Source organism: Seriola aureovittata, chromosome 4 (assembly GCF_021018895.1).
Source record: "Seriola aureovittata isolate HTS-2021-v1 ecotype China chromosome 4, ASM2101889v1, whole genome shotgun sequence".
Classification (NCBI taxonomy): domain Eukaryota; kingdom Metazoa; phylum Chordata; class Actinopteri; order Carangiformes; family Carangidae; genus Seriola; species Seriola aureovittata.
In genome coordinates, this window is record NC_079367.1 from 1,363,121 (window position 1) to 1,386,175 (window position 23,055).

Sequence of the window (23,055 nt, forward strand, 5' to 3'; positions counted from 1 at the left end):
ACAACAACTTTTTATTAATCTATTTATTTCCAAACTGCTTTTATTATGTTCGTTTATTTGCTGGGCCCGTGCCTCTTGGTAAGTTTGGTTTCAGCAGGTCCCTCTCTTCCTTCTGCCCGGTGCTCTGCCTGGGGATCGAACCCTGGTCCCCGGTGGGAAGGACCACTCCGCTTCCCATTCCACCATCCACCCTGTAGATCAGTAGGCCAGTGCAAAGTATTTGAACATAAAACCCAGAACCCCAACCCCAACCCCAACCCTAACCCTAACCCTAACCCTAACCCTAACCTTTTCCTAACCCTAATCTTAACCATAATTTATATACTTACCATTTTCCTAACCCTAACCATAACTTTATTGTATATACTTACCTTTTTCCTAACCCTAACCACTTACCAAACCGGAACCTCTATATTTTATCATTCTTAATCCTAATTTTAAGTTTATACTTACCTTTTATGAAAAATAAAAATAAAAATTAATTTTTGTACACTTAAAGATAATTACCAAGAATTTCCTTGTTTCTGGTGTACAAATAAATATATTTAATTATTAATGGGACAGTTTTAAGTTAAGTTTCATTTAAACACAATTGTAAAAAGTTTCAATAAGTTTATATGATGTTTATGTGTTCAAAAATGTTTAAAAAAAATACTGTATTACTGTAATGTATGTTAAAACATAATGCTGTCATTTATTTCATTTTTCTAAGTTAATTTCATATAAAAATGCAAGTGTATATAGTTAATAAGGGGATTTTCAATGGTTCCTACGTTTCGAAACGTTTCGAAAGGTGAGACGAAAGTGGGCGGGATCCAGTAAGGCTATAAAAGAAAGGGAGGGAGGGAGCAGGAGCTCACTTTCCTTTTGACATTCGAAGAGGCAACATCTCTGCAAAGGAAAGAGAAAAGAGAATTGTTAGTTATTTTAGCTAGGTGTGCATGGCCTGAGGAAGACCTTTTAAAGGTCGAAACGTTGCCGCAGCACACCATATTTTCTTTGTAAATCTTTTATTTGATAATTTATTTTTGACTTTGTATTTTGTTTTTTACTGAAAAATAAACATTTTTAATTTAAGAAGAAGTTTAATCATCATTTTTTACCTTTTTTATAAAAAACAACAAAAAATCAACCAAAAACAACGAAAAAGAATGGATGACTGGACCACGGTTCGGTACGGCAGACGCCGTCGCCAGAACCATCAGCCATCTTCCTGGGACTGGAGTTACCGGAGGCCGACCGGGTGGAAGGCCAGTGCACCCTCCCATCCGTACCGGAGGGAGTACTTTCCACACCCTAACCCTAACCCTAACCCTAACCCTAACCCTAACCCTAACCCTAACCCCAACCCTAACCCTAACCCTAACGAGTATGGTAGGGGGTACGATAGGTGGCAAAACTCTGTTAACCTAACCCTAACCCTAACCCTAACCCTAACCCTAACCCTAACCCTTACCTTTTCCTAACCCTAATCTTAACCATAATTTATATACTTACCATTTTCCTAACCCTAACCATAACTTTATTGTATATACTTACCTTTTTCCTAACCCTAACCACTTACCAAACCGGAACCTCTATATTTTATCATTCTTAATCCTAATTTTAAGTTTATACTTACCTTTTATGAAAAATAAAAATAAAAATTAATTTTTGTACACTTAAAGATAATTACCAAGAATTTCCTTGTTTCTGGTGTACAAATAAATATATTTAATTATTAATGGGACAGTTTTAAGTTAAGTTTCATTTAAACACAATTGTAAAAAGTTTCAATAAGTTTATATGATGTTTATGTGTTCAAAAATGTTTAAAAAAAATACTGTATTACTGTAATGTATGTTAAAACATAATGCTGTCATTTATTTCATTTTTCTAAGTTAATTTCATATAAAAATGCAAGTGTATATAGTTAATAAGGGGATTTTCAATGGTTCCTACGTTTCGAAACGTTTCGAAAGGTGAGACGAAAGTGGGCGGGATCCAGTAAGGCTATAAAAGAAAGGGAGGGAGGGAGCAGGAGCTCACTTTCCTTTTGACATTCGAAGAGGCAACATCTCTGCAAAGGAAAGAGAAAAGAGAATTGTTAGTTATTTTAGCTAGGTGTGCATGGCCTGAGGAAGACCTTTTAAAGGTCGAAACGTTGCCGCAGCACACCATATTTTCTTTGTAAATCTTTTATTTGATAATTTATTTTTGACTTTGTATTTTGTTTTTTACTGAAAAATAAACATTTTTAATTTAAGAAGAAGTTTAATCATCATTTTTTACCTTTTTTATAAAAAACAACAAAAAATCAACCAAAAACAACGAAAAAGAATGGATGACTGGACCACGGTTCGGTACGGCAGACGCCGTCGCCAGAACCATCAGCCATCTTCCTGGGACTGGAGTTACCGGAGGCCGACCGGGTGGAAGGCCAGTGCACCCTCCCATCCGTACCGGAGGGAGTACTTTCCACACCCTAACCCTAACCCTAACCCTAACCCTAACCCTAACCCTAACCCCAACCCTAACCCTAACCCTAACGAGTATGGTAGGGGGTACGATAGGTGGCAAAACTCTGTTAACCTAACCCTAACCCTAAATGTACATATTTTAAAGACGAGGATGTCAATAAAGACACAAAGTCAGAGGATTCAGGAACAGGATTTTGTTGATAAATAGCACAGGTTATATTTTTTTTTTTTCCTCGTGTTCTTTCTTCTCTTTTTCTTTTTTTTTTTTTCTTTTTTTTAAAAATGAAACCAAAAACAGAGGGTGATCTAGTGTGAACATTAGAAATAATTTACCTTTTAGTTTAATAATAAATAAATAATATAACAATATGTGTGAGATTATGGTGAGAGAGATATATGGAGATGTAGATATATATGTGTGTATACATGTATATTTCTCTCTATATATATATATAAAAATAATGAATACAGTTACTTAGTAACTGATACCATAGTATCTAATAATAATAAATATATAAATAGAGAAACAATCAAAACCCAGGGGGGTTTACTGTACAGAACTTTGAAGTAAGGAATAAATAAATAAATAAATAAATAAATAAATAAATAAATAAATAAATAAATAAATAAATAAATAAATATACATATTATCATCACATAAATATTCAATAAAGAAATAGCATAAGTAATAAATACTATTGTATACAGATGGATTAAAAACAGGTTAATAAATAAATAAAAATATATAAATACATTCATTTGAGTTCTCATAACATACGGATGAATTAAAAATACAAAGGGGTGGACAAAAGGTGAAAAAAGAAGAGGATTTCATGTGTAAATAAAGATATTAAAAACAGGAAGTGATGTATATAGAAACGGAAACGGATATGTTGTTTTGGATTCATGTAACCTTTTTTTTCGTTAAAAACAATTAATGTAAATGGAACAAAAACAATTTGTTTTCTTTTTCTGTGTTGGATGTTCAGTTATGCACATGTATGTTTATGTTCGGAGTTCATGATGGCGGACATCCGAGTGTGAAAGACCGTCTCTCTGTTTAAGAGATCGGTGCGCCGCGGTAGAGAGCAGTGGGGTGGCGACCGGCTGGCCAGAGGGGGCGGCAGAGGGGGAGAGGGTGAGCTCCCCACTTCCGCCCCCGCCCCTCTTGGGCGGACCGCGGGGGTTTTAAACTTGTTTGGTCTTCTCGTGCTAGCCGGTGACAGCTACGGTTGACAGCATCCTACCGAGGGGTCTGTCACCGATCGCCGTGCAAATAAAAGTTTGTATTTGCCTGAAGAAGGTCCGATTAGCGACCGAAACGTTGCAGTGTGTTAATGTGTGTTTTTGTGTTATATTTTCTGTGAAAATAAACGTGTTTTTGTGTGAAAAAAGGAAATCCCTCTCCCTCCTTTTTCAAAATAAAAGCCTTAGAACTTTTTTTAGTTTTTTTTGGCCTCATCCGGAGGTCCGTTTTTGTTAGATTAGCTTTTATTTCCTCCATTTTTCATTTTTTTTTAAAAAAACACACGGAGATGCACCACGGTGAAACAGACGACGGCTGGACGACGGTCCGACGCGGACGCAAGCAGCCGCGCTCGGGGGTCAGAGCACGCCAGCGCTCCGGCTCCCTTCGCGGCTATGGGGACCGACCACGGAGCTACGCCTCCGTGACGAGGAATGGCCGTTCCAGACGGGATGGCTATGATGGATCGCTACGGCGCAAGCGATCCACCGCGGCCAGAACGCCATGGCGAAATCACAGCGCTCATCGCGCTCATGAGCAGCGGACCGGCACCGGCGGACACCAGCGGGACCGCCACGTCCACTACGCTCGGGAGTGGACGCTCGCGAGGTTCGCTATGGACCTGGACAGCGAACCAGGGACGGCTACCGCCGTCCACAGCCACAGCGACAGGGGCCTTACAGACCCACCCAGCCCCCCCATAAGGTACAGTCGGATGATCCGGACTTTAATACAAAGGTCCGGATCATCCATAACATTATCAAAGCGACCCACCACCTAAAAAACGTGTCGGCGGAAGAACCACCCCCGACCATCGGCCGTATGACCGCCACTCTGGGTGGCTTTATTAAACCTGCCTCCCCAAATGACACCACCAGCCTGCTGCTGGTGGGAAACGCTAAGAACTGGGAACACACCACCCTCCTAGTTTTTAGAGACCATTATATGGACATGCTGGAGGCCGAAATCAATAGGCTGGCCAGATTTGAAAATCAGGACTGGAGGGGTCCTTTTCAGATTGCCTCCGCTTGGGCGAGGAGGAATCTGGGTCAGAGGCTCAGTGCAGAGACCCTGCAGCAGGCGGAGGCCGTCATTCTGGCCCACCTGGCAGACTGGCAGGCGGCGGAACGCACCGCAGTTGGAACACAGGAGGGCGGTGGTCCGCCTCCTGAGAGTCAGGGAACCCCAGCAGCACCCCCTCCGACCGCCAGAATACCGGGGATTCCCTCGCCCCCCCCCTCCCCCTCCCCCGCATCATCAACAGCGCCCCTCCCTTTTACGAGGGCTTTAAGAGTAGCCCCTCGAAAACCGGCAGCGGCACTCACCAGGGCTGGAGCCTCGGTCGCCATGACACCACATCGGGGGGGGGATGATGAACAGGGCAGCCAGTCATCACAGGAGGGAGACAGCCCTCTCTCCACTCTTCTCTCCCTTCTCCCCCCTCCCCTTCCCTGCCCTGTCCTCACAGCGGCACGTCCTGCCCCCCCGACTCCTCCTCCTCTTCTTCTTCTCCCTCCTCCCTCTCCTCCTGCTCCTCCTCAGCCTGTGGTGGTATTCTCGGCCTCCCTTCCACCTGCAGGGGAGACAGAGCAGGTGACAGCGGCGAGCCCCAAACGACAGAGACGGAAGAGGGCCAGAGCCAGCAGCAACCCACACTCACCCCCATCTGTCCCCCTCGACCCAGTGGTGGTCCTGACTCCTCTCGTTGCCCATCCTGGTAACCCGTGTGTGAGACTCGGGGAGGAGGTGATCACGTCCCAGGGCACAGGGGGGCAAAATCACATGGCCAGCCACACAGTCACACCCTCCATGCCACCCAAATCTCCTGTGGTGACACCACAGCCAGCAGCCAACAGACAGGGGATGCTGGCTGACCGGGAAGCAACGCCAACACCACCCTCATCCACCACGCCCGTCCGGAGACCAACCCGTCACATCCACACGACCAGGAAGTTGAAGGACTGGGCACTCAACATCAGGAGGAAGTACCTGATCGTGGGGGACTCCAACCTCGCCAGGTGTCCACCCTTCCAGGATGAGGATCTACAGGTGGACAGCTTTCCAGGAGCCAACTTCCACCACGCTGCGGCCATCCTCGCCAAGGCAACCTGCTCCACACAGCCAGGGAAGATCATCCTGGCCTTTGGGCTGAATCACAGGGCTCAGAAAGCCCGGATGACAGCGACAAAGCAGCTGCAGGCGGCCTTGAGGGCGATAAAGCAGCGCTTCCCGCTGGCACGTGTGATGGTGCCAGCCATTAATTATTCTCCATCTCTCCCTCAGCAGGAACGTTTCAACCTAAATGCAATAAATAAATACATTGTTGAAAACTGTGAGTTCATCCCCAAGCTCCCAGACACAGCGTTCAGCACAGAGAGAGATGGAGTACACTGGACGAGGCAGACAGCAGTTTCCATGCTGGATCACTGGGGTAAGCATTTAAACCGAGGGTCCCCACAAGCCTGCCACCTCAGGAGGGGTACAGAAATGTGAAGGTTTTATCTAATAAAATACAACTGTCCACCCCTCAGCTTGCTCTACTTAATAGAGGCCTTACTTTCATCCCCACTTTAGGTCATAAGAGTGAAAATATTAGGCAACAGTCTAGATTCGACCTACAAAATTACCATAGAAGATTAAAATTGGCAGCTTTCTATGGTGATAAAGGTGATTTAACACCACAACCCTTCACTCCCACATCTCATTGGGCCCCTCCCGATGCACAACTACCCCCCCAAATTGTAGACTTAATTAAAAAAGATACAAATTATTATGACCGTCATTTTAAAATCCAGCAGGTGAAATCTAATCTGACAAAGGTAGAAAACTCAGCACTTAAGGAGTTAATGAAAAATAAAGACATTATTATTAAACCGGCCGATAAAGGCAGTGTTGTGGTAGTTATGGAACGGGAGCAATATTTATGGGAAGGATACAGACAATTAAATGATACAAAGTATTATTCTAAATTAGAAAATCCAATTTTTCTGGACACCATACCCATTGTACACCAAATTATTAATAAATTACAGGAGAAAAAATGTATTAATTGGAAGCAAAAGAACTACTTGATCGGTGATTCAGAACCCAGACCTAGACGTTTTTACATGTTGCCTAAGATACATAAGGACCCTGCTAAGTGGAGCAAGCCGTTTGAAATCCCCCCTGGTAGACCTATAGTGTCTGATTGTAGCAGTGAGACCTACAGGACAGCAGAGTTCCTGGACTTTTATCTGAATCCCCTGTCCACTACACACACCAGCTATATTAAAGACACATATGATTTTATAGATAAGATTAAAAAGTTACATATTCCGGCAGATTCGATCCTGTTTACTATCGATATTGATAGTCTTTATACAAATATAGACATAAGAGAGGGCATTCAATCAGTGAAGAACATTTTTTCTAAACATTATGATAAAAAAAGACCGGATAAAGAATTATTACAATTATTAGAGATTAATTTAACAAAAAATGATTTTGAATTCAATGGTAAGTATTTTTTGCAAATTAAGGTCAAAGCAATGGGCAAGAAATTTGCGCCCGCATATGCCAATATTTTTATGGCTGATTGGGAAACAGGGGCCCTACAACAGTGTGAAAAAAGACCCATTCATTATTATAGATATTTAGACGACATCTGGGGAGTATGGACACATTCAGAGGATGATTTTAAGTTTTTCCTGAACACTCTTAATAATTTTAATCCGTCTATTAAATTAAAATACACTTTAAATCACAATTCGATCGACTTCCTGGACACAACAACATTTAAAGGACTCAAATTTAATGAGACCAATAGACTGGATATTAAGGTTTTCTTTAAAGAGACGGATACGCATGCTTTGCTCCATAAGACCAGCTTTCACCCCAAACACACTTTTGCAGGTCTAATCAAATCTCAATTATTACGCTTCCATAGGATCTGCACCCAAAATGAGGATTTTAAACAGGCCACTAGGGTGCTCTTCTCTGCTCTGGCCCGCAGGGGGTACTCCAGGACCTTCCTAAGAAACTCTTTCAAAAAGTTCCTCCAAAGTAAGCCCCATATTGTGTCCTCTATGATTCCTTTTATTGTCACTTACTCTGCATCCACGGTGAAGCTGGTCAGAGAGATCAGGAACAACTTTGAAGACTCCATGAGAGGAAGGGAGCTCCTCTGCAGCCACAGGATCATTGCTGCATTCAGAAAAAACAAAAATTTAAAGGATTACCTGGTGAAAGCCAAAATTAAACCATTAATTGAGTCTAAATTAAAGGGTAATACTGAATTCTTTAAACAGCAAGTATGGGTGTCTAACAAACAGAATAAAAATGTATATAAAATAGAGAATGAGGGAAATATTTCATCCAAAAATTGTGTATATATTATAATTTGTAAACAATGTGGGTTACAATATGTTGGTGAGACGGGAAACACAATCCGAATTAGATTCACACAACATAGATACAATATTTTGAAAAGGAAAGACATCCACACTCAGCTGGTTAAACATTTCATACAACATGGCTGGCACTCAGTACAGGCCTCTGTCCTCCAATGCAATCCAAATTGGACAACAACCCAGAGACAGAGGACAGAGAGAACCTGGATCAGCAAATTGGGCACTAGATTCCCACAGGGACTTAATGAGAGCTAAGAGGGGGACTGCATGGGACTGGATGGAGTGTGCACAGATTGCACCACCGCTTCGCGTTGGCGCAATCCTTTATTTTCTAATCCTAACCCTAACCCTAATCGATTACATACAATTTTGACAGAGGACCAGGGCAGTGATATCCTGAAGGTTTTCGTTTCAATTTACAAATCTGGGAGTGGAAAGAAATTAATATCTAGACTATACAAAGGTCTCCAAAACTCCCCGAATTCGAACAGCCTGCATATTAAATGTAAATGGGAAAGGGAGGGAGATTTGGTCATAACTGGTGATGAATGGGAAAACATTTGTAAATTACAATGGAAAACCACAACTTCACACAACTGGCGAGAGTTTGGATGGAAAGACATTGTGAGATTTTTTATAACACCTGCCCAGAAGAGACACCAAGGTAATGGAACAAGTTGTTGGAGGGTGTGTGGTGCAGATGTGGCCAACCATTATCATCTATTTTGGGGTTGTCCAAAACTTTCACCTTTCTGACATGACATTCTTGATTGTCTGGAATATATGTTTCAAATGACTATACAATTTGATGTCTGCTCAATGTATTTTTGTACCACAGTAATACATATGCAATCAATAGCAGACACATATCTAATGAAGATATTATTGATTGGAGCAAAGAAAGCTATAACAAGGAAATGGCTACAACCCAACACACCGACACTGGAAGACTGGCAAGGGACTGTTCACGAAATCTACATCATGAAGAGACTGACATTCGCTCTAAAATTGCAGTCGGAGAAGTTTAAGAGTGGGTGGTCAAAATGGATCAGATATATAAAGTCACGGAGACCTGAACTGCTTTAAATATCTCTATTACATGGCTTGAAGTACCAGTTTAATTTTGATGGAAAACTGAGTAAATGTGACTTTCTTTGTTCAATTGTTCCTATTTTATACATGGTAAAATGAAAGGGAGAGTAATAGCTTGGAGAATATGTTAGCACAATTGTCCACACACATGTTTTTGTTTAGCTCTGTATGTGTGTAATGGTGCTGAAATGACTTTCTATGTTTCTCCCTGATAAAAATAAAATAAAAAATAAAATAAACTTCATTTACCATACACTATAATAAAAGCAAGACTTTATGACTAAAAAAAATATATATATATATATTTTATTAAAAGAAGATTAAAAAAGTTAAAGCATTTGGAATAAATTAATATTAGGCTAAATATTTGAAATTGGTAATGATAGAAAAAACATACATTTAATTCAGAATATCATATTGTTAGGTGAGGAAAGGACTAAAAAGGGATAAAAAGTTTAAAAACATTTTAATTTAATTAATTAATTAATTAAATAATATTAGGCTAAAAACAGGGATTATTAATTTACATTATCAGATCAAAAGGGATATATAAGAGAAAATTGTTTTTTAGGTAGTAAAAAATTCAAAATACTGATGGACAAACAAAGGGTTAAAGCCTACGTACGGATTCTGGAAAGTGAAACTTAAGAGAGAAAATAGAGAAAAAAAAGAAAAAAAGTGGGAGGGTATAAATAGAAGGGCAGAGAGAGCTGCCTCTCATTCTTGCTCTGACCAGCAGCAGACACAGCTTGACAGCCAAAGAAGCCGCTTGTCTTGTTTTTTTTAGTGTGCCTATGCCTGAAGAAGACCTTTAAAAAGGTCGAAACGTTGCCTCATAGGCACACATTTTGATTTGGTTATTTAAATGAATATTTTTTTCAATATATTTTCATTTGATTAAAAACAAATTGGATTATTAAAATAAGTTAAAAAATTCATATTCTTTTGATTTATAATTAAATATATAACAAAGCCTTTTAAAAGAAATAATTAAAAACAGCACAGACCACTCAAAGATGAGTGGCTGGCAAAGTGGGTGGACCGTGGTACGCTACGGCAAAAGGCGAGAGGGCCGCCGTCAGCGTACCTGGGATCAGGGTGATGGGGTGAATTGGGGGAAGGACCGTGCACCTCCGCTCTCCTACGGGAGTCGGGGTCCTTACCCACGTCCTAACTCTAACATGTGAACTGTTCCACTATTCCAGAATTTATTCATCTATTTATTTATTTATTCTTATATAATTTTCTGTCCTTCCTACTTTAGCACCACTGAATAGTCAGACAAACCCATTATTGCTGCACAGAAATATGGAGCACTGTTTAAATATGAGAATATTGGTTGAATCATGATTATAAAACTAGCTTTTAGATATAAGCTTCTTGAGCAGTTGTAAAGAACTCACCCAGTGCCTCCGTAGTCTTGCTCTCTTATCCTCTTTCCTTCCTCTTCTGTGAGGGCCTCATGGCCTCTGGACCCTTCTCCACAACAGTAACAGACAAACATTAGCACCTGTTAGTCAAATCTCAGGTAAGATTCATACTCAGGGTTCATGTGTAGTAAGTGCTGACAGTAAAATCCTTCACATGTCCTTCAGTTTGTGCACTGAAAGACATCTCAGCCATTGAATCCTGTAACTACTGCAGAGTTAATTGACGCAGGTGTGAATGCCAGTGGAACCATTTTCCATTGCTGACAACAGCCTGATGTTAGAGGGTCTTAGCAGGGTTTTTGAGCAGTGTGAACGGGGCTCAACACTCGGCCCGCCAGCATTGTAGCACGCCCTAAAGCCGCCACAACGGTCTCCCAGACCCTCACATGTATTTACATTGTTTAGGTTTACAAGCAGTTCTTTAAGTGGAAAAATAAATGTCAGAACCTCTGCTGCTTCATATAATGTCGTGTTGGAGTTTGTTTTTTTTTTCCAATCGTTCCACCTGGATGTGACCTAGCCTACGAGCTCTCACAGAGACCGGTGTGGCATGTGTACTGGACTAGACAGTTGAGATTTATTAGACTGCATTATAATTCTTTATTCACCATAAATGAGGGTGATTCTAGATGTTGCTTACTGTTTATAAGCTACAAGCCAACTATTTACAAAATCAAGGTCTAGTTTGTTCTCACTAAATAATGTTTGCAAAGTGGCTGCATCATGAGCGGACATGCTGACAGATGTGCCATCCGACAGTGACTTTCCTCATCACTAAACCATCAGCTTCTCCCTCGCTAAGGTCCTGAGAAAGTCGCTCTTGCGCTGTCGCCAGGTCCACATATAAAAATTTAGGCCTAATGTTAAATGAAAACAATAAATGAAAAAAATAGACGTGCAAATACTACGCAATAGAAACATTATAATAATTACTATGGCCACAGCTGACCACAGCGGTCTATATTTATTTTAATACCTTCTAGGCCTCATAAAACATCAAAAAACATATATTCAGGAAAGCTCATGGACCAAAAGACCTGTAGTCATAATAAACACCATTTAACTCACCCTCTATAGCTGCATTCCCATCCTCACTGATGGGGTCAGGTCTCTTTTTGGGGGATGAGAGGTCAGAGCCTTCAAATGAAAAACAAGCAAACAAAAAGGAACATGTCATCCGCACTCATCTCAATAAAAGTTGATTAATTCTCACAATCATTATCTGTTCATTTTTCTTCCTGTCCACTAACATCTGTTGACCCTGCCTTTTCTCTCCTAGTTGTCCCCGTTGTGTTCTTTGTGTAAATTTCACCAATCATCTAACCCTCCACCTGTCTGAGCACCTACTCCTTGTATGATTATATAGTATGACATTTAAGTCTTGTGACCTGTCTGTCTGTCTAAACGTATGATGTTGACCTTTGTCAGTTTTCCAGTCTGTGGCCTGCCTTCCTCAACCCCTCTGGTTTCCCTCCACTCACTTTTTTTGCCAGCGCCCTACTTTTTGCCTGCTGACAAAATAATCTCAATTTTTAATAAACGGATCTTGTTTGTCAAGTGTGCTTGTGCGTCCTAATCCACAATGTCACATGTTAAGCTTAATGAAATGATGAGTGAACATCCTTGAAATGGTAGGCAGTCTTGTAATATATACTTGACTTGTAACTGATGGGTTCAAGTATAAAAAAACAACCAGTCCTGTACTTCAACCAACAGCAGGAATTATACAAACTTTCATCTTTCATTGTAAAATTAAATTTGATAATAAAGGCCATTTAACTCACCCTCTATATCTGAACTGCCATCCTCACTGCAGGAGTCACATCTCTTGTTGGAGGACGAGGGGTCAGAACCTCCCCCTGTACAGTCTGATATGAAACCTATAGTGAGAAAAGGTGTTAATCCTGTGTATTAGCACTGAGGTCATGCTTACAGATAATGTCATACTGGACTGGATTATATTCAGAGGTGTTCCTTATATTCTGACCACCTCATCTATGTAATTCGGCAGAGCAAAAATATGAACAGCTCTCTGATATAATGTAGTCCAATAAAACACCACCTTTAACTATAACTTCAACAAAAAAACATGTTGACACATTTCTGACCATGACCCCTCTCTCTCTCTCTCTCTCGCCCGCCCCCTCACGCTCTTTGTGCATACTAGTTTAAATTAACAACAACAATAAACAAATGCTGAGTGCTGATCAAAAGTTTTGTGCAAGCAATTTAACAGAGGTGGAAAAAGTAAAAAAAATATTGTACTCAAGTAAAAGTACCAATACTTTGATGAAATATTACTCAAGTAAAAGTAAAAAGTAGTTCATTTGAAATGTACTTTAAGTAAAAGTTACTTAGTTACTTTCTTTGTGTGGGGTGTGAGGGGAGACTAAAGACTTCGTGACCACTTCTCTATTGTAACACCCGCCTATGTACATATGGGGGGGCCTGGGTTATTCTTATGATATTCCCTTTGTTTTATGCTTTAAACCAAATAAAACACCACACAATCCCAAAACTTGAAATGTAAAGACTCTTTAGTCGTAATGTTTTACGCTCAAAACAAATAACAGAAAATTACATAAATCCCTTGGGTTTAGTGAGAGTGTTAATATTCAACAGAAATAGTACCCGTTTAGCTGTTATTCAGTGTCTTATGTCCAAACATCACATAAAATGAAACAAAACATTAAATTCAGGAATATGATGGACCCACACGCACTCACACACGCACACTTGGTCCACAACGGTCTCTACCAGTTATTGAAACCCCCTGTTGCAGGCCTGTGTCGTAGCTTGGGTGCGTTGTGGCCTAAAACAAACTGGCCGCTTCACTTTTATCAAGCAGAAGAAAATAAAAGACACGTGCATATCCAATACTCACAGCTCCCGACAGTTAGTAGGGAAAAGGAGATGAACAGATCACCGCCAGGGCGCAGCAGCAGCAGCTCACACACAGTCCAAGCGGGCCGACGCGATCCACAGCTCACACACACAGCAAGAAGGATGCAGATCCTACCTAGTTCACAGGAGCTTTGCTTCCCTCTTTAATGCCGTCAAAACATCCGTCTTCTCCTCCTAAATTAAATTCACAAGCTAAATTCCAAGTCCACAGGCTGCTTCATGCCGATTTAGCCTTAGCTCAAGTTAACCGAGCATGTTTATACAGAGCAGAGAGCAAGCTAACCGCACAGGCTCGAGGCTAAAGCTAACGGCTAATCGCGGTTAGCGTTAACGGTCCGTTTTACACTGTAGAACTTCATCACAGTTCAAAAACACTCTTATGCTCATAGTTACCTCGCGGATGGTAACAAAGTTCTTCACGTCAGGTAAACTGGTCGTTTCCCCACAAAAATAAAAACTCTGGTCCACCAAATCACTCCAGCACGGACTCGGTCAAGGTAACTCGTGTCGCTCTTCACCTCGCTCTGCTCACCTCAATCAAACTTCCCGCTATGTCCCACCCCCTCACCTACAGACTGTTTTACGATTGGCCAGAGTTACTTGAGCTATACACCTGCCAATACTGTCAAAGAAATGAATGATTGACAACTCACAAAACAAGTAATAATACATATCTCACAAACACTATGAAATGGCATAACTTGTACTGAACAGATCACTTATTTTGCATTTTTAACTTGCTCTGCATTTTAACCATATTTATGATTTTTTTACCGCTTCAATACATAATGAACTTTTATGAATTATGAATATTTATCATCAAAATAAATCAGTCGTTTTAGCAAGGGCTACACTAGCTTGTCCGCGCGCGCCAACTATGTTCACGCGCCAGTGCTAATCACATCATTATTTGTCACTGTTGGTTCTGGCCATTGGTTTTCTGTCTATGGTTCTGGCGCGTATTTTCCCCCTGTAGCTTGAATTGTTATTTTTACTCAGTAACGGATAGGATTTATAAAGTAACTAAGTACAATACTTGAGTCAAAACGTACTCAAGTAAAATATAAAATACCGATTTTAAATTGTACTTAAAAAATACAAAATACACAAAAAAAGTATTCGATACAGTAATGTGAGTAAATGTATTTAGTTACTGTCCACCTCTGCAATTTAAGCTTAGGGATGGGCGATGTCTCCTTCACTGGTAGGCTGTATCGTCCGCGCGCGAGGGGAGGAGGGGGGCTCACTGCGCTGTTTGTCTCCCGCTCCGTGCTCAAAGTCACACCAGGCAGCTCCGCATTTTTGGCATTTTGTAAAAAATAAAACATTAAATTAAAAAAAAAAAAAAGCTCTCCTATATCAATCCACGGGCCGGATGTGATGTTCAATCGGGCCGTAACCATGGCATTCCTGTTGTAGTGTGTAACCCGTCAGATTAAAGTTTTGTGTTGTGTGTTTTTTAAGTTAAAACTGCAAATAAAATAAAGAAATTAAAAATCAATTAAGAAAGAGAGAGAGAGAGAAAGAAACGCGTATCGTATTCTTATCTCTTGTGAACAAATAAAACGTACCTTGACCCGTCCTGGCCGGCAGAACAGGATAAACAGGATAAACCATCGTCCAGCGCTGTTTAGTTTTATTTTGAAGGAGCACTTCCCGTGTGAGAGGAAGTCCGAAAGATGCCGTGATATCTAACCTTACCTGGCCGCGGTACCTGCGCAGCGCCTGTCAGATTCTGCTAGAATCTGCAGACTATAGAGCTTTCTGACAGGAGGACACGCCACAAAGTGCCGCCACCAAACGCTACAATATTTGTATTCATATGTTATGAATTATACTATCGAGAAATATGTGCCTTCGTGGTCTGTGTAGATCTGCTGATCAGCTGCTGTGTTCCCGAAAACTAGACTGAACTCAGAAGGGATCGGGCATTTGCATACCTCTTCACTGCTTGCTTTTAAATCTCTTCTTTAAACGCACCTCTTTTCCTCGGCTTGTGCGAAAGTGTGATATGTTGCCTTTTTATTGCTTAACTGTCGTTTTTACATGTTTAATGTCTTTTTATACTTTTAATGTGAGATTTTTTGTTAGTGTTTTATGTATCTTTTTGTCTTTTATTGTTATTGTTGCAGCACTTTGGTCAACTGTGTTGTCTTTAAAAAGTGCTTTAGAAATAAAATTGGATTGGAAATTTCGTAGTTTTGTAAGGCATAAAAAGTCATCAAAATGTCATGGTATATTGAGTCGTAAAATGTAATAGTATAGTATGTCATAGTCACAAAAATGTCAGTTTTGCGAGGTATAAAAGTATTTTACTATAGTAATAAAAAGTAATAGTATTGAAAGTCATAAAAATGTCATAGTTTATTAAGTCACAAAAATATCATAGTATAGTAGTTAATATCCAGGTTACTAACAGTTTGGTATGTAGACATTCATGTTTTTGATACTTGTATGCCTTACTTACCACCTCATTTATAATCATATAGTCAAACATTCAAGTTCTTGATACTTTGTTATGGCCATATCCAGATAATTGATACTTTGGTGCATTAACATCCACGTTAACCCCCATTCAACCAAACATTCAGGCTACAGTAAGTATACAAATAGCTTTATAAGGAGTACCCAGAGGGCTTGACATGTACTTGATGGAACTTCAACACATTTACCTTACAAGTAATGATTTTGAGTTCAATTGGGAGAATAACCTGCATATAATAATCAGAAAGAAATATTAATAAATTGTAGTTTTTGGTTCAACTTTGAGTTGTAAAATGAAATCTGGTTTGTGTTTTATCACACAGATTCAAACGTGGAGAGCAAAACATTTTATTACTAACACTGGAATAGTTCAATTTGTATATTATTATACAGAAACTAACTGCTTTACAAAAACAAAATGATACAATATCACATGTATGTACAGTGTAGTAAATATACCATCTCAAATTGTACACAAAATATTTACAATTGTCACACATACTGCATTAAAAACAAAACTCAGACTAATACTCTACAGACATTAGATTTTGCATAACATCAAATAAAACATGCCACACTTTGAGGTTTTTCTTCTTTACAAACCCATGACAGTTTTTAAATTAGTGCAAGTCAACCACTTGTTTAAGAGGTTATGGATACATAATCCTTAATATTTCCATTCACACACAAGTCAAACTGAAACCTGGAAACAATGGCAATCTGCTAACACGGTGCTCAAAATAAAGCTTGCCTTCAGATTTTTCCTGGTTGTGTTTTGTTAAAGGTACACTCGCTGATTGAGTTATTCAGGGTTTGTGGATGCATCTTTGAAGGAAATCAGGGAGTGTAGCTTAGAACAGTTAGACGGTGAAAGGGGTGAGGAGAGACAATGGATTAAGATATATAATGAGACTGAATAAATATAACTTTACAGATTCAGCGGCCCTGACTTTAGATCCCAAAAATCCTTTGAACCTGGACCTACTGATCCATAACTTCTGCAAACATCCTGTGAGTTACAAAATATGACTAACAGTTTAAAAAGATGAAACTCCATGCTTGACACTATTAACTAGGGTTAGGCCTATTTACATGCGCAGGAGGGCTGTTGTTTCATGAAGTAACACATCAGCCGATCAGTGTGGTCCAGCTTTTAAAGTAAGTTTGGAAAACCTGTAATGAAATGGGACTTTAACACGTCTCATGTATTTGTTCAATAACATCAGTAGCTGAAGGTCTCTGTATGCTTCAAACTGGACTGTCTAACAGCGTTCTAATAGTGGATTCAGTAGAACTTTCCAAAACAGACAAGCTGACAGTTACTCACGCTTAGATATAGCGATTTGGCCGGGTGTGCTGCTGTGTGAAAATACACAGGGTTTGAACTTTTCATGTGTCCAGCTGTGAGCTACACCAATAACACTTTCTAGGAAAGACTGTTGAAAAGTGTGCGCTCTTTGAGGCACACTAACTCTGGGGTAGCAATCATCCAATTCTCTGAAATAATGTTATGATTTTTCAGCATTGGAAACATAATTTCTTGGTTTGGTCCCGATTCACCAAAAAAAAAGAGCAAATCTCTTCGTGACAATGTGTCAAAGACAGAGAACGAGGGAAGTCCACGGATCCGTTGATCTGCTACAATAAAGTGGACCAGTGAATTTATTCCTTTTAGATTTAAAATCATTCTTCCCTTTATGCCGTTCTTTACGGCTGAACATCAAAATATTGTTTCTGAGGCTGTGTTTAATGAAAACGTTCATGCAGTGATGTGTGTTGACTGAATAAACTGCATGGAAAGAAGAAAATAAGGTGACTGCAATACAAGAAAATCAAGAAGAAATCTGTAGTGAACTGATTCACATACGTATCTGTAAAGTGACACCAACACTTGACAGATGTGTGACTCTGAGCAGCAGACGTGTGAAGATGCTGCGCTGACTAAAACAAAGTTGAGTCGTACAACAACACTCAACTCTTGCTATGCATAGGTGTGTAACGAGCTGTGGACGGAGGACGCACTGCGAAGGTGCTGTCTGCCTGTTGAAACCTGTTTACTACAAACCATGTGACCATTTCTACAGCATTATTAGATTTCATTATTGTGCCATACTAATGCAGATTCAACTCTGCCAGTAGTGACAGTCATGTTTCAAAAAATCCAATAGATATATCAACCAATATTTTTTAAACACTCTTCCTCCAGATTTGACAGTAAAACAAAGTGACATGTCTTTGGTTTGACGATGTGTTGGGTTCTGCTGCAGAAGGACGTATCAGTCACCTCGCACCGACGGAAGGTAAAGTTTAGTCACAAGAGTCAGATTCTGTTTCCTGTTCACGTCTTTGATCAGAAGTTTGATTTCAGGCTGATGATGATTAGAGAACATCAAACCATGTTTAGCTTATGTGAAGTGTGAGAGTTTATTCTCGACTGTGTCCATGACAAACTGTCAAAGCTCATTTTAGTGTGTCTCTGTCTGTGTGTGTGTGTCTGTGTGTGTGTGATGTGTGTGTGTGTGTGTGTGTCTGTCTGTCTCTGTGTGTGTTTCTGTCTGTCTGTTTGTGTGTGTGTGTGTGTGTGTGTCTGTCTGTGTGTGTCTGTGTGTGTCTGTCTGTGTGTCTGCGTGTCTGTGTATGTCTGTCTGTGTGTGTGTCTGTCTGTGTGTCTGTCTGCGTGTGTCTGTCTGTGTGTGTCTGTCTGCGTCTCTCTGCGTGTGTCTGTCTGTGTGTGTCTGTGTCTGTCTGCGTGTGTCTGTGTGTCTGTCTGCGTGTGTCTGTGCGTGTCTGTGTCTGTCTGTGTGTGTCTGTCTGCGTGTGTCTGTGCGTGTCTGTGTCTGTCTGTCTGTCTGTGTCTGTCTGTGTGTGTCTGTCTGCGTGTGTCTGTGCGTGTCTGTGTCTGTCTGTGCGTGTGCGTGGCCTCTTTTCTATTCAAATGGTCACTGGATGTGAATCCATCAGGTTCCCTGTTTGCTGTACAAATAAAATGGCGGTTGAGGAAGGAGTTGGAGAGTTGAGGATTATTGCCTAGGACACAATTTTCCTTGTCACTTTGTAAACAAATAAAAAAGCTGCTGAAAACAGTTCATACTAAAAAGAACTGAATAAAAGCAACTGCACAAAAAACAAAGAGAAAAAGCTGGGAATTATTTACACTGTTGTTTCCCTCGTGTTTCTTGGTGTGATCTCTGAACGTGTCTGAAAGAAGACGTTTGTGTAGCACTATCTAGCTGTACAGGATAAATACTCTCAGGCAACAGGGTATATGGATGATTGTATATTTGACGATCATTGGAGGCCAGTTGTGATGCAGCTCGTGTGAACTCGTGGTGATATGGACGCTTGCCTCCATAATTAGTACCTGTTCTTTGTCCCCAGCAAGGTTTGACTTACTTTACAAATTGTACACATTGAAAAACCCTGACAAAGGCACACCATGGAGAAAACGTCAACATCCAAATTAGCACTAAGGACTAGTTATACATAATCTGTCTATGTAAAATATGTACAAGACTGGGAAGGGGGGGGGGGGGGGGGGGGGCACGTGCAAGCAGGACCAGAGAGAAGGACCCATCTCACAGAACACCCCCCCCACCCCACCCCACCCCCGCTGCTGTCATTTGGTCCATCTCGCTGACACAGGAGTGTTTAACGTGAGGAAGGCCGAGGGATCTGAACACAGACTGAGCAGTCCACATCCAAACTGAACCTTCATGTCCACACTTGTTCCCATCAGTCTTTTACGTGTGACGTCCCTAGCTGCAGTAGTGTGCTGGGGGTTGAAGAAAAATCTCCATCACGGCAAGAAGACAAGAAAGTGTGTGATGTTCCTCCTCGTTCTCCTGCCAAAGCAACAAGCTGGAAGAAGGAGGAAATAAAAACTAGTGGAGTGCAGCATGAGGGAGGGGCGGAGAGAAGGAGGAGGAGGAGGTTGAGGGGGGTGGGGTGTCGTGGGGAGGTGTTCTCTCGCTGATCAGACGATCTTCTTGATGCTGGGTCTCTTAAAGCTGCCGGCGCTGCGCTGCTTCTGGACTTGGCTGGCTGACCCGTGGCGAGTGCGACACCCGCTGGAAAGAGCAGAGCTGGGGGAAAGTTGGACGTTCTCCTTGTCCACACCTGGAGGACACAGGGAGGATACACAGGACACTGTTTAACAGCTGGATCTACTGTCCGTGACCACTTCAGGACTAAATCTAAAGTGTAACTTGGTTCCCATCTGGTGGCTTGTGCTCCAAAAGTGAACCGCCCACTTCATCCTTCAGCACTTTCCTGAGAAGTGAACTTCCGCCACAGTCCTGTAAATCTGAAAAGTTATTTCCTGCTGCAGAGTGAGAGTGATCTCAACATGTACATGACGAGTAGCTTACTGCTGCTGTGTCAGTAACACCAGCCTCAATATATTCAACTGGTTTTACTCCAATAAAAACATCCTGACTCTGATGTAACAGCTGTGTTGTTTTACTTTCACAGCTGATCGGTGTGGACACTGATCCTAGAGCAGAGTCAGATGCATCAACCTGCATGTTTGATTTTTTTGTGTCTTTCTGTGATTCAAATGTTGCCAACAGCGTTTTTGAAGAGTGTTTCTGGTGATGATACAGGTGAGTCATGTGATGTGATTCTTCAGCCTCAGACTCTGTAATCATCTGATTCTTTACACGTTTACACGCTGATTGTTTGTATGACATCAGTAAACATGTGAAGTAAGACTGATTCTAAATCACTCTTCTCCTGTATCAAACATGTTACTGATTAAACAACAGGGGGCGCTACAGCAGAGGCAGCTGACTTCCTCACTGTGTTTCTAGAGGTCAAGTGATAATCGAACAGAAACTGAACTATGACTGTATTTAGAGGCTTGAGGGTTAACAAAGAACAGGAAGCCTGGGAGGAGGAGGGGCTTAGTGTGTGTGTGTGTGTGTGTGTGTGTGTGTGTGTGTGTGTGTGTGTGTGTGTGTGTGTGTGTGTGTGTGTGTGTGTGTGAGACCTGGTGAGTGCTGTGAGGTGGCCAGTGAGGTCATGGAGTTGGACAGGTTGAGGTTGGCAGTGATGCTGAGCTGGCTCTGGCTGGTGGGGGGGTAGGGGGAGGTGGGCGTCCTCAGCTGCTCCTCTCCTCGCTCCTCGTCAGCTGCCGGCAGGTAACTGTCAATCAACGCCTCCAAAAACTTAACTATGAGCTCGGCGTAGTCCGGGATCTGGGTTTGCTGCAGGGTCAGAGGGGAAGGTGTTGACACAGTCTGACCACAAGTACAACAGCTGCAACACTGATGCTGCTCTGATGTTCAGTGTCATCTAATGAGCGGATGTGATTTGGACAGTTCCACGTTTTTATTCAGGCTTTCTACCTGTTTCTACCTGATTCTATTTCTTTCTACCTGTTTCCTGTCTCTAAGCTCTGGAGCCTGTTTCTTCCTCCTCATGATTTCTGCTCTGATCTGCTGTGAGACCTTATATAGACAATTTGAAAACTTCCTAAACTTCTATTTTCTCTTTTTCAATCAGGAGAAACTGATGAGAAATTAATTTAAACAATTTCTTTTCATTTTAAAATAAACGACTTTCTGAATGAACTGTACACGACAAGTTCTCATCATCAAGTTTTTATCTAGAAACAGCTGGAGACTACACTGTGCTACGGCTGTGTGTGTGTGTGTGTGTGTGTGGTCTTCTGCAGTGTGGCTGAGAGAGAATGAGAAATGACCAGAGGAAAAATTCCTTCATACCTTGGAGAAAGGTCCGGCAAACCTCCAGAGTCCATTAAAGCCAAAGCCTGTGAAGGGGGGGGGGGGGTTCAGTTAACCTTCACAGCTTTAGTAAATCATTTAGGGACTACTTCTACTTGTCCTGTACAGAATGTGTATTACTTTGTAAATAGGAGGGCTGGTACTGGGGGGGCGACTCCTCATGGTACACCACACTCTGGACGATGCCGTGGACGGGGTTCAGGAGGTTGGTGTCTTGGCACATGGACAGCACAGTGTTGATCTTGGAGTCCAGCAGGTTGTGGCTGAGGACGTTCAAACACACACACACATTCTGTTGAGTCCGTGTATATTGTGTGCTCATACTGTGCAACTGTGGAAACGACACACTGACCTAACAGTATTTTTAGACTTTGACTTGCAGCTGACGGGTTGTTAACCTGATGGTTGATGTGAGGCCAACCCACAGCAGGGTTCATACAGTAGACTTATAAATATATATAAACCTGCTATGCAGACTCAGTTAAAATGTTAATGTCAACTTCAGAGCAGCAGCTCAGCCCCCGACTGCCCTGAACCTGATCTGACTAGACAGAATGGTTCATACAGCAGCACTGTTGATTTCAACGTGGCCCGCCCCCTCCGGTCTGACTGGAGTCTGACTGGAGTCTTACAACCGAACCAAGAGAGAGGCCACAAGCTGCTACTTACACAACTGGGAAAACCTTTGGGAAGACGACGCTCGCTTCAGCCAAGTACTCGTACAGAATCCGCTGGTCAAAGTCATCAGTGGTGTATTTGACCTGCGTAGCCTGAAAATCAGAGTCATTTGATTAATATCAGTCATGTTCACTGGTTTGAACTGGCTGTGAACAGTTCATACTGGTTCCTCACCAGCACAGTGAGCAGCAGAGCCTGGATCTTTGGGTCAGTCAACACCTCCTCATCCAGGAGAACGTTGGACTCTGATACAGACACTTTACGAAGGTGAGAGTTTCCAATTCTCTGTGTCTCTGTAATTACAACATAGAGGCATTAACATCAAATATCTCCATCAGATTCATCAGGACATGAATCCACTCTCACCGATCTCGTAGTCGTTCTCTGCTACACGCCTCATCTTGGGGGGAGTGGTCATCCCCGACTCCATCTCTGGTCTCTTTGGTGCTTTGGAGTCTGATATGAGATGATCAAAGCTCTTCCTTGTTCCTGGCCAACAAACAAACACAGCAAATACATTAACGTCTGGAGGTGTAACATGGTTCTCCTGAAGAAACATCACCATCAAATCTTAAAGAGCTCACAGTTCCCTGTTATTCAAGCAGAACTCTCCAGTCTTCAGCTATTAGG

General features: G+C 41.5%; 1 protein-coding gene and 1 long non-coding RNA gene across 4 annotated transcripts in view; both read right to left on the reverse strand.

Annotated features, from left to right (window-relative positions):
* Positions 1–10,598: 10,598 nt before the first annotated feature.
* LOC130168320 (uncharacterized) lies at positions 10,599–12,485 on the reverse strand. Its single transcript, XR_008827413.1, has 3 exons — positions 12,400–12,485; positions 11,684–11,752; positions 10,599–10,661 (listed from the first exon to the last, which is right to left on the reverse strand). It is a non-coding gene; the product is annotated as an uncharacterized LOC130168320 (long non-coding RNA).
* A 3,850-nt stretch (positions 12,486–16,335) lies between these two features.
* LOC130168224 (neurofibromin) overlaps positions 16,336–23,055 on the reverse strand; it is a 73,067-nt gene continuing 66,347 nt past the window's right edge. For all 3 annotated transcript variants that reach the window (XM_056374912.1, XM_056374913.1, XM_056374911.1), the window contains 7 exons: positions 22,792–22,914; positions 22,600–22,718; positions 22,417–22,517; positions 21,868–22,010; positions 21,727–21,773; positions 20,991–21,207; positions 16,336–20,119 (listed from right to left, as the gene is read on the reverse strand). In XM_056374912.1, coding sequence (XP_056230887.1) covers positions 19,977–20,119; positions 20,991–21,207; positions 21,727–21,773; positions 21,868–22,010; positions 22,417–22,517; positions 22,600–22,718; positions 22,792–22,914 — 893 coding nt within the window. In that variant the 3' untranslated portion in view covers positions 16,336–19,976. The remainder of the gene's footprint in view (positions 20,120–20,990; positions 21,208–21,726; positions 21,774–21,867; positions 22,011–22,416; positions 22,518–22,599; positions 22,719–22,791; positions 22,915–23,055) is intronic.